This window comes from Lutra lutra, chromosome 16 (assembly GCF_902655055.1).
Source record: "Lutra lutra chromosome 16, mLutLut1.2, whole genome shotgun sequence".
In the NCBI taxonomy this organism is placed as follows: Eukaryota; Metazoa; Chordata; class Mammalia; order Carnivora; family Mustelidae; genus Lutra; species Lutra lutra.
Window position 1 is genome coordinate 32,699,383 of NC_062293.1, and position 11,842 is coordinate 32,711,224.

General features: G+C 50.7%; 1 protein-coding gene across 1 annotated transcript; it reads right to left on the minus strand.

The window, feature by feature from the left end:
* Nucleotides 1-125: 125 nt before the first annotated feature.
* On the minus strand, nucleotides 126-11,842 carry MKS1 (MKS transition zone complex subunit 1). The gene is made up of 18 exons (XM_047708438.1): nucleotides 11,751-11,842; nucleotides 11,243-11,352; nucleotides 9,945-10,015; nucleotides 9,088-9,243; nucleotides 7,733-7,830; nucleotides 7,426-7,554; nucleotides 7,059-7,163; nucleotides 6,291-6,399; nucleotides 5,698-5,754; nucleotides 5,170-5,212; nucleotides 4,848-4,913; nucleotides 3,150-3,220; nucleotides 2,744-2,813; nucleotides 2,547-2,654; nucleotides 1,716-1,849; nucleotides 1,119-1,201; nucleotides 936-1,033; nucleotides 126-834 (listed from the first exon to the last, which is right to left on the minus strand). The coding sequence occupies exons 1-18, from the start codon at nucleotides 11,828-11,830 to the stop codon at nucleotides 743-745; spliced, it is 1,680 nt and encodes a 559-aa protein (XP_047564394.1). The 5' UTR covers nucleotides 11,831-11,842; the 3' UTR covers nucleotides 126-742.

The window sequence follows — 11,842 nt, forward strand, 5'->3', positions numbered from 1 at the left end:
CACTGGAACTAACCCCTAAGCCTCTCTTGTGGGCTGACTCCAGACACTCTTGAGTGGGGAAGGGCAGAAAAGGGAAGGTTCAGGAGAATACCCTGGCCACGCCAGCAACCTGAGCAGAAAAACAGCCAACATGTTAGTCAGCACAAAAAGGTTTTATGTACAAAAAACACAATAAAAGATACTACCCGGCTAGCAGAAAGGACTGGGCGCTGCCTTCAGTCTTCATTTCCTTGTATCTCAAATCCAACAAGCCCCGAGTGGCAGGAGGAGGCTACCCTGGAAAGAGGAGGCCGAGTCTCCCGGGCCAGGCATTCAGGATCTTCTCCTCTTCCTTTCTTGAGCCTCCACTTGTAACGCAGGCTCTGAGGCAGGAGGCGCCTGCAGCTCTCTGCTCTCAAGACAGCGAGACAAGCCAGAAAAGAGGCTGTGTGAGGACAGGACTAATGGTGGGGTCACCGCGCCCTGGGCTAACCCAGCAAGCCTGCCCAGGCGTGACAGCCGCTCGCAGGAACTGAAATATGCAGAGAGGGATCGCAGGTCTCCAGTGGTACCGCCGCCCGGCAGAGGGAGGCCCTGCCGAAGAGTAGGCAGAGGCACCGGCCTGGGACTCTCTGCTCTTCTGGGTCTCAGCAGGCTGGTGGGGTCGCTGGGGAGAAAGATGAAGAGGCAGGACGACACCAGCCTCAAACATCACCCATCTTCTCCTCTTGCACAGGGGGTAGGGGGTCAGGGCCGCTGCGAGCTAGGAAACCATGGTCCCCGAGGGGCTCACGAGGTCCTGGGGAAGGCTTTCTCGGGCCTCCTGCATGCGGCGCCGGGCGCGACGAAAGGCCTCTATGAGGGGAACAAGTGTAGTGGTCAGCCACCGTGGTGTGGGGAGAGGTGGGGCTCGTGTCGATGCGGGATGGCCAGCTAAGGGGTGGAGGGAAACCTACCCAGCACATTGTGAACGGAACTCTGCTGGCTGAACCCTTCCAGACGGTCCAGCACGCTCCGCATCCTTTTCCGGAGGGAACTTGACTCCATGAAGGCCCTGCACAGAAGCCCAGCACATGGTCAGGGCTGCTGCCCAGCCCATGGGGTAAGGCTCCCCGAGGTGGAGGGCCGGGGTCACTCACCTGGACTGCTGTAGGCAGTGCAAGCGGAAGGTGACGCTGCCAGTGGTCTCAGTGCGGAAACCAAAGCGGCTCAGACGCTCCCCCTGAGGCATGCAGTTAAGACAGTGTCAGGTTTCTGGGGGTTCTAGACCCCAAGCACTGTGCAGACCCATTCTTACTCCCACTCTTGGAAAAGAGATCCACTGGGGGGAACTTCCTCCCAGCACCCAGACTCCATCACCTCAAGGCTAACGTGGGACTCCCCACTGTACATCAGGGGATGCCCCAACCTCAGCTGAGAATAAGCAGTCTGAGAAGAGGCCTGCCAATCCTCACCACCTTTGGTGACTGAAGCCTCAGTGATGGTCTGGAAGGAGAGGCCAGTCACTCTGACAGGACTTTAAATCTACTCATTTCCTGAGATCTCCCAGGATAGCAGTGTAGATGTCTGTACCTGGTTTAAGATGTGGCCATGACCTCCAGCTGAAGCCACGGGAAAGAAGGGACTAAGTAATAATGAAGCAACAAAGGGGCCTTAACCCTGACCCCACCTTCTGCATGCAGAAGAGATAGGAACCTAAGCTCCCAACATGAAGTCTGCCCTGAGACAAAAGGTACCTTGAAGGTTCCTGGTATCCGCACGTAGGAGAGGTCCTCCAGTTCCAGAGAGCCGCCGATGAAAAACCTCCTCAGCTCAGCCAGCGTGCCGAGCTCCATGGGCCTCCACGTGGGTACTGTCAGGGTGTGCAAGCCTGTGCCGGGAGAGTGGGGCCTCAGCCAGAGAGGGCATGCGGTCCCTCACTGGACTCCCAGCAGTGACACAAGCCTAGCCACCACTGGAACACCTTGTCTGGGGACGACCTGACCTCTGATGAGGGGATCCTGGTGGTCTGGGGTACCTGTTTGGAGGTCAGTCAGCTAGAAATTCACACGTCAGTTCTGCCAATTATTACCTGTGTACCCAGCAGAAGTTTCTTCACTCCTCCGAGCCCCATGCCCCTCACTAGTAAAAGGGCAATGGTAATACCTCCACTTTGCAGAGTGGCTGGTGGGATTACCCGGGAAGCACGTAGCACAATGCCGAGCACCAGACAGGACACAGAGGCTCTTATTTCAGAATGAGTGCCGATCCATTCAATACACGGATGCCAAGAGCCCACCGTGCCTGAGCGCCTCCCTCTAGGCTGCTAGTCAAAACAGAGGTGCTCGGAGCAGATGCCACAGATGCCCGGGCTGCTCGGCTTCCGAGTCAGCTGCAGGCACACTCGGCTGTCTCTCAGGGAGCAGGGAGAAGGCCTCAAAGGAGCAAGGAATCCAGCAAATTCAATGCTTCTAATTCCTAATTGTGCCTCCTCCTCCCTGGGAGAGGCCAAATGTTTGAGAAGTGTTAGTCTCAGTCCTCAGAGCTGGGGCATGTGGGCCACGTGGAGGGCGGGGACGAGACGTCACCTGGGGTGGCAGGCAGCACCACAGCGCCATAGCCTTCCACACGATACCTCTGCCAGAAGTCCAGTGAGAGGACCTCACAGTAGAGCACAGGCCACTCCGGGAGGGCATCTGGGAAAAGTGAGAGAAGCAGCCAGGTCACAGGAGGCCTTCCCCCCACCAGAGGACAGCCTGGGCCCAGGATCTACTGAGCTACTCACCAGCAGATTCGTCTTCATGGAGGAAGGAGGCCTCAAATGTGAACGGGTAGGAGAAGTAAGCCACCTTATCCTAAACAAGAGAAGTGTTATTTCATACTCAGGGTCTTGGGGTAGGCAAGGCCTCACTGAGAATCTGTTCTCTCTGAGGCCAGTGACACCTTCACAAGGGAGAAAGAAAAACTATCCCCCCCTCCAAACAGGGGAAATAAGAGGCTGAGAGGGGACGGGGCACCCACATATAAGCTGCTACCATCCTCAGAAAGACAGAGAGGGAAGCCCTGCACCAGGTGGCAGCCTGAGAGCCTGCAGAGAAGGGCCGGATGCAACTCTGACTGCTCCCCCGGCTGGCTGCCTGATAATCTCCAGAGTCCCGCTCCTGGCCAGAGAGCCCTCCTGTCTTCCGTACCATCCCCAGGGATTTGGTGGCACAGGTCTGTGTTATTCCTGAGAGCTGCTGGAATGTTGGGCTTGACCAATCTGAAAGCCAAAGACCATATATGGTAAACTGACCTGGGAGGGAGGGAGGGAGTTGAGAAAAGAACAAAGTTCCTTCACCTCTTCATGCGTTCACACACACCATCGTTCACCTAACATTTGCTGAGTGTCTCCTATGTGCCACGACCAGTCACTGGGGATATAGTGGTGGGCAAACAGAAGTGATCCCTGTCTCTCAAGGAGCTACCATGCCAGCTTGCGGGGAACACAGACAACAAACCAACAAGAGGCTATCAGGTAGTGACAGAAGCCGTACTAAATACAGAGCAGGCTCTTAGATTGGGTGGTGAGGGAGGACCTCTCAGAGGGGACACTTAGGCTGAGACCTGAACTCAGTTGTGCAAAGATATGACAGAAAGGGTTTCAGACAAAGGAAATGACCTCCAAAAGGCCCTAAGGAGGAAATGAACTTGGCATGTTCAAAAACAGAAAGTATGACTGGAATATTGTAAGGGAGAGATCGGCAGGGGCCAGCTTGCTCCAGCTTTGGAGCTGGGATTTTACTCTAAGCGGGAGGGAAAGCTGTTGGGGTTTAAAGTTCAAGAAAGATACAACTAATTTACATTTTTCAAAGGTTCCATTTGGCTGTGGTGTCTGTGGCAAATGAACTGTAAAGGAAGCAAAGGGGTAAGTTAGAAAGTTAATTCATGGGCCTGGGCAGGAGATGGAGGAGGTTTGGTATAAGGTGCTTGATAGAGGAGCTGGGGACATCTTTGGAAGATAGAGCCAACAGAAACTGTTGAGGGAATGACTAGCTGTGGGGAGCTAGAGAAAGTGAGGAATCGAGGATGTCTCGATTGTTAGTTGGCAGCAGCAACTAAGTAAATGACAACATCATGTCCCTTAGGGAAGACCATGAAGGCCAGTTTGACGCAGGAGGGAGAATCAAGAGTTCTTTGGATCATGTTAGGCAGGAATGACAAGCGGATATGAGCCTGAAATTCGGGGGAAAGGCCAAGGCTAGAGAGAATACTAGGGGTCTGAGACATACGTAGTAGACAAGCCATGAGATGGATGGAACCACCTAGGAAGACTACAGAGAGGGAGTAATAGAAGGCCCAGGCCCAGCCCTGGACACTCTACAGCTCTGAGACCAACAGATGAGCCAAGAGCCAAGGGGACTCATGAGCCACCAATGAGAGCAAAGAGAGGAGCGTGGAGCCAGAAGCCAAGAGGAGAGTTCGAGTGAGGAAACGTGAGCTGTGCCACTTGCTTCTCAGAGGTCATGTAGCAGGAATGCAAAGATGTCACCACAGGATTTGACCACTTGAAAGTGATCTATGACCTTGAAAAGAACAGTCACAGTTTCTTTGAAAAAAGTGGGGAAGCCTGGGGCGCCTGGGTGGCTCAGTGGGTTAGGCCTCTGCCTTCGGCTTAGGTCATGATCCCAGGGTCCTGGGATCGAGCCCCACATCGGGCTCTCTGCTCAGTAGGAAGCCTGCTTCCCCCTCTCTCTCTGCCTGCCTCTCTGCCTACTTGTGATCTCTGTCTGTCAAATAAATAAATAAAATCTTAAAAAAAAAACAAAAAACAAAGTGGGGAAGCCTGACTTAATGCCTCTACAAAACTGTCAGAATGGGTATAAAAGAAACTTGGGAATATTACTTACTAGTAGATGGCAATTCCACAAAGAAGTGGACGTAGAGATTGTCATACTCATAGCCTTGTGCTGAAACTAAGAAAACAAGAAACGATTTTAGCTTATTCTCCTGTCGCCCTTAGCACCCAACCCTGTCCTAAAGGGCCTATGCACTTCGGGAAGCAAGGCCCTTGAGGGCGAGGAACTCCCTGCGCTTCCAGGAAAGGCTCACGACTGAGTTTCCCAAGTAGGGCAGACAAGCCAGCACCTCCACCAGGGTGGGGCGGATTACCTCACAGCTGTCGGGGCCTTGCCCAAGCATCAGGGGATCCCTGTCTGGCAAGGCACTTACCCACCTCTCCGTTTACAAAGAGCCGGAGGGCACCTGGTACAGTCTAAAGAAGAGAGAAGTGGGACAGGATCAGGAGCCAGGGAGTCCAGGGGAGTCAGCACTCGTCCTCCAGCCCGTTCACCAATCTCTGGAAGACCTGACACTGGCAGCCGCCATATGCACTGCTGTTGCTTCCTCCCCGCTCCCCCCTCAAACGAGCAAGGCTGGGGGGTGGGCGGGAGGTGTAGAGGATCTCAAGCAGACTCTGCGCTGAGCATGGAGCCCAACGCGGGGCTTATCTCATGACCCTTATCTCATGAGATCACAGCCTGAGCTGAAATCAAGAGTCAGAGGCTTAACCAACTGAGCCACCCATGCACCTCTGCTATATTTTAAAACACATAACAAGAACTGTGCTCTATATGCTAGTCTCTGATTTCCTTCTGGCAAGAAGCATATGTCCTTTAAGAGACACGCTGTTACTCAGCCACAGTCCGAATGCTCTGGCTAAAGCCGGCTCATGGTGGGGCAGGAAGCCAAGCCACTCACCATCTCAAAGTCTGTGCCCACGAGGCTGCTGAGATACTCCTTGTGCCGGCCATAAAGCTGAGGAAACAAACCATAAGCAAACTCAAGATGCAAACCCAGCCAGACCAGGGTCAGTTCTGAATGGGAGGGACAAAAGACACCGTAACAGGAAATGCCACAGAGAGCCCAGGCTGAACCATCCACACCGCCACCTTTTTCAAGTAAAGCACAGAGGCTCCAGAGTCTGCTGGTCTGGGGCCCAGTCCTGTCCCTGGCACTTATAAGCCCTATGACCTTGGGCAGACTTCTTAGCTTTTCAATCTCAGTTTCCTCATTTATAAAATGGTAATAATAAAAGCATTTACCTTAAAGTGAGGAAATAAAGTACGTGACAGGCCTCACAGAGCATGGTACATGCTCAAATAAATGGTCATTGTTATTATTATGATGTTATGGTAGGATCAAAAGCTCAGGTCTGATATGTCAGCAATGCTTCCTATGTCAGGAGAGGGCCAGTAAGAAAGACCCTGCAACTGTGGGCATGAACCTCAGACATGCTCTCAGCTCCCAGGCACCCAGGCTCATCCCTGCACTTGGAAGGAGGTCACTCTTACATCCTTGAACACACGCTGTTCCCGCTCCTCCTCCTCTGGCTGCGCGAGGGAGGACACATTGTCCACTGTATACTTCCACAGCTCCTGCTTCTCCCCCTCGGTCTCAATTCTGTAAAGTCAAAGCCACAGGAAGACCAGCTCTGATGAGATCTCTCCAGACCTAGCCCAGGAATGAGCCATCATTGGCCATACACCTTGCTCGAAGCAAATGAGGACGAAAGTGGTCAGAACGATGAGCAGGTGAGGGAAACAAAATGGAAAAGCAGAAAGAGCATTAGAGTGGACATGGAGCGTGGGTTGGGGGCCAATTTCTGCCTCAAAGTCATGCGGAAACCCTAAAGCATGACATTCCTGGCAACCAGTTCTCTCGCCTGAAAAACAGACAGGTAGCCTTAGTCATTTCTAATTTACAGCTCTTTTACTGTAAGACAGGGAGGTAGCAAGAGTCAGACCAGAGGAAGAGACCTGGCTGAGCTCGTCCCACCCTGCTCTGGCTGGTCCCTGCAGGCAGCAGCACAGAGAATTATTTTCACTTAACTATGCCAATGAAGTTACTTAGCCCTTTCAAACTGGTACAGCTGCCCACTTTCCGAGAACAGGGTCCCCAGGATGCTAAAGGTCTCTTATAAAACAGAATATGAACCATTACCTGGGAATTTAGAAACCAGGACAAATGAAGGACTTTCTCAGAATCTCCTCAATTTGGGTCAAGAAGTGAAGCCAAGAAAAGGAATACCAGTCCCCACGCCCCTCTCTTCCTCTCCTCACCTGTAGGGTCCTTTGAGGCCAGTGAAGTCAGGTTTTACTGTGATCACACCATTGCTGTCCACTTTCAGAGTACAGAGGACATGTTCATACTTCTTATAGCCAAGCCTAGAAACCAGGAAATCGACACCCGGGTTCAACACTGCTGGTCCCACTAACCGGAGAGAGGAAGAGGTAGTCAGTCCACGTCAGGGGAGAGGACAGAGGCTGGAGTGAGAATTGTCATGGTCAAATGCCTTCTTCTGAGTACGACTAAGAAGAAAAAGAAGAAACAGTCCCTCCCTTCTGCATTCCCCAGGGGGACTATAACAGGGTACATGATGGGTGATGAGGAAGAGGATCTGAGCTGGGCAGTGAAGGCTTCACTCACTTCCCGTAGGGTCCCAGGTCTGCCATGATGTACATTGTCTGAAGAGGGGTGTTGATGACATGGTTGTTCCTGATAAACTCTTCTGAGGGTTCCCAGGTGACAATCCGTGACTTGAGGATGCTGCCTTCCCTGGAAGACACCACAGGAAGGCGGCACCCCCTGAAGAGCCCAAAGGAAGCACCTGGGGGAGCACACCCGGAGGAGGCCTCCTGCAGAAGAGGAAGCTCGAGGTGGCAGACATATCCAGACACTGGCCTGGAAGGACTACAAAGCCCCCCGCCCCAACCCCCTACTTATTTGTACTCACATCCCTCGCCTGTCCTGCCGTCGCCGCCTGACATTGGCCATCCGTTCAACCAAGAATGATGGTGCCTCCCGGGCTGCGGTGGTCATTTTCTGACAGTGCTAGGGAAGGAGAACAGCCCTGTGTGACCCATCTGGTCAGGGCCACGTGGGATGAAGTGCTGAAGGCAAGCCCTCCTTTTGAAACCTCATCTGGAACCTGTATCTAAGGGGTACACCCACCTCACAGTTATAAACGTTAGGGGAGGGGAGCAGTGGCACAAAGAAGCCAAAGAAGATTCCTACCATGCCTTGGTTTGTTCCAAGATTTTAGCAGCATATCATCCTTCAGAAATGAGTTTATTTATGCTAATATTAAAATGAGTCTGTCTGCAGGGGCGCCTGGGTGGTGCAGTCGGTTGAATGTTTGATTCTTGGTTTTGCCTCAGGTCATGATCTTTGGGGTCCTGGGATCGAGCCCCTCATCGGGCTCCACGCTCAGCACCGGAATCTGCTGGAGATTCTCTCTTTCTCTCCCTCTGCCCCTACCCCACCATGCACGTGCTCTCTCTCTCAAATAAATAAATCAATCTTTAAAAAAAAAAAATAAACGAGTCTGCAATCTCTGAGTACATACCAACAAAAAGTTGGGTGAGTGTGCCTGGTAGATGTTGATGTTACCAGGTACTTGGAAGATGCCAAATGGGATACAAAGTATCCTGTGAAAAGTCCTCCCATGGGTAATTCAGCACTAACTAATTTCATTTACTTTTCTAAAACAGAAAACCCAACTTTTGTATGCTACCTAACATAAGCATCAGTCTTTCAAAAACATTCATTTAATACCTGCTCCTTACAGAGCTACAAAGGTCATAGGCAAAAATCAGAAAATACAGGCTTTTCTCTCAAGGAATTTTAAAAATCTCCTGAGAAGAAAGAATATGTCATACAGGGACTGAGGCAAACGTAAGGGTTTGTGAGCACTGGGGAACGGAGCACTAAGCCACCCCCCCACAGCTGTACTGAATCCTTCTTGAAACCTATAGATTCAGAGTTGTGGCTGCATTATCTAGATGGTTCAAGACTCCACCCACCTGCCTCATCTCATGATGCATGGAGGAAGTCTTCCCGGGGTCTCTAGCCTGCTTATCATGAGAGACACTGCCCGTTCCCCCAGGCCCTCCAGCAGGTGGAGAAGGAGCAGTAGCCAACCACCTGAAGACTGGGCCTGGACTCCAGCTTGGCTACCAGCAGCACAAGGCAGTTTCTGGAGAGGCTGCCTGTCTGAATAGGCTTCTGGTTTAACACACAGAACCCAATGAGGCCAGAAAGCTAGGGGAGGGAAAGAAGGAAGCTATGGGAGCCCAGGAAAAATAATACCTCCTCCACATTGGTGTATCTATCAGAGTCTGTGTAGGTAAAAATTCGTCGGTTCTTCCTGCCACCCGAATCCTCCAGTTTCAGGATCTCTTGTCGGTACTGATGATCCAAAGGGCTCTGACAAGCTGCTTCGTTTCGGTACAGATCTACTTCAAACTGAGGTCACAAGGACACAGAGATCTACTGAGACTATGTCAAACTTTTGTTTCTGTAACTGTTTCGTCAAATCAGTTCTATAGAGCCAATGCAATTCGACATGTTCCCATAGCCAACTTCCACTTATCTGAACTAACTGAGGGCAGGGGATCCAAAGAATGTTAGAGCTAAATGGAACCAGAGTGAGGGTCTAGTCCAATTAGACCCTGGTCTAGGTCTGGGTCCAGACCCTGTTACAGACAGCAGATTTCACCCAGAAGTGACAAGGGTTTTACCCAGGATCACAGAACTGGGTAGTGCCATTCACTATGTTATATTGCCCTTGAAACACAATGGGGGCTTAGGGGGGTGGCACCTGTGTGGCTCAGTCAGTTAAGCAGGTCTGCCTTTGGCTCAGTTCATGATCTCCAGATCCTGGGATCGAGCCCCATGTCAGATTCCATGCTCCATGGAGAGTCTGTTTCTCCCTCTCCCTCTGCCACTCCCCCCACTCATGCTCTCTCTCTCTCTCCCTCCCCCCACCCAAACAAAAGGATAAAATCTTAAAAAAAAAAAAAAAAACAAAACAGGGAAAAGTATAAACTGCTATAATTTTCTGGAAATCCGTTAGGTGATGTGTATCAGGAAGGCTTCCCTGCTACCAGCCAGGTGAAGGCGGAGTAGGTGGATGTAAACTGAGTGGGGAGGTGGCATGGGCTCACCTGGCTGAAGAGCTTCTCCTGCCACCCAATCACGACCTCTTCCTCTTCCTCTTCCTCTGAGCGGTGTCCACCTCCAAAGACCACAGAGTGAGTCAAACGTTTGAGTCAAATCAGCCCCACCTTTCGCTCTGTGACTGGTTATAACCCAAGTCCCTGCTCTAATATTTGCCACAAAACCAGCTGGAGTTTGGGGATTTATTAAGCGCTCACCCTAAACAAAGGTTGGAGAGGCTGGGGATGTATGTAGAAGCCAAGATTAGGACCTAAGCAGTCTTAATTATCACTGTAATTTGAATAAAAGGAAAGCATGGCTCCCAGGAATTATTTAATCTAATTCAATGTCAGGAGTCAAATTCAGAATATAGTCTGGATAGCTCTTCCTCAATCCCAACTGTCCACATTTGCTAGAAAGGAGCCCTGGCGTCCTTTTCTTTACTGTTCCTGAAGCCATACGTCTAGAACCACAGGCACTGTAACCTTAGGAAGCAAAGCACCAGAAGAGAAGAGGAAAAGCAAATAAGTTATTATTTAAAGAAACAAACCGAATACACTCTTGGCTGAGTATGCCTTTTTGAGACATGTGCTTCAAAACACACCAGCCCACACTCATGCCTGGGAATATATCTGAACAGATACAACAAATGCAGAGAGACTAGTGATTTAACACAACCACACTGTCCTCTCTTTCTCATTCTTCTGGCTTCTGAGATAAGGAAACTGCAAAAGCACAGTTGATGTTAATATGTACCTTTTTCAAGCAGACCCCAATTTTAAAATTGTTTTAGGTAGTGGGCATAAATATACATATAAATATATATATATTTAAAGTATACATTTATACACTATATACATGTATGTAGTACACACACACTATGTATATATGTAGGCATAGTACAGACATTTATGTATAGTATACACATACATTAGGAGTTTGGAGCATACTTTCTCTTAGCAAAAAATGCCACAATCAGTATCTAGTTTGCCAGCAGATGTTTAACATATCAAAAGTATAGTGTTCTGTTATTTTACAACATCTGGCCATAGTTCAGTTCAGCTCTTGATGGCAAGAATCATGTCTTACTCAATTTTCTTAACACAACATAACGGAATAGTTAAAATTGCTTGAGATCAAATCCTTGCTTCAACATTTACCAACCACGTGACCCTGGGCAAGGAACACAACCTCTCTATGCCTTTTCTCAGACTACAGATCTGGGCCTACTCTGTCTTAAAAGGCAACTACCGCTCCAGGCCCTTCCCCAGGTCCCCAAGGGGTCGCATCACCACCATACACCCACTGGCAGTTGGGTGAGGCCTAAAAGTGGCCAAGTCTATGAGGTCCTTCCCAGGCTGGGCAGCAGGCTGGTAACGGAGGAAGTTGCTGGATGTGATTCTTTGCAGGTGGACTCTGTCAGGAAAAGAAAAGCCCAGAACACTCATTACAAGACACACAACCTGAAGATGAACACAGAGCAAAGATGGGAGGAACAAAAGAAAGAAGAGGGTGGGGCTCCAAGGTGGTTGTGTGCGCGTGAGCACGGCCGGGGGTCTTAAGGGGAAGAGTGCGGATAAGTGCATTGGGTACAGAGCTCTGAGGAATTTGAGAAGGGCAGAGGCTTGAAAGGGTTTGGGTAGGTCTGGAAGCCGTAAGTGGAGCGGGTTGAGGGTAGTGTGGGAGACGCCGGGAGACCAGGAGGCAGAGTCGGGATTGAAAGCGCAAGTGGGGACTCAGCAAACAAGAAGTGAGGTTCAGGCTCGAATTATTTGAGAGCATAAAAGCACAGGGCTCTGGGACGATGCGACTACCGGAGGCGCAAGTTGCGCACGGGGTCCCGGGAGCGATACACAGCCTCCCCGGTGTCAGTGCTCCAGACCGTCTCCGCCATGACAGCTGTGAC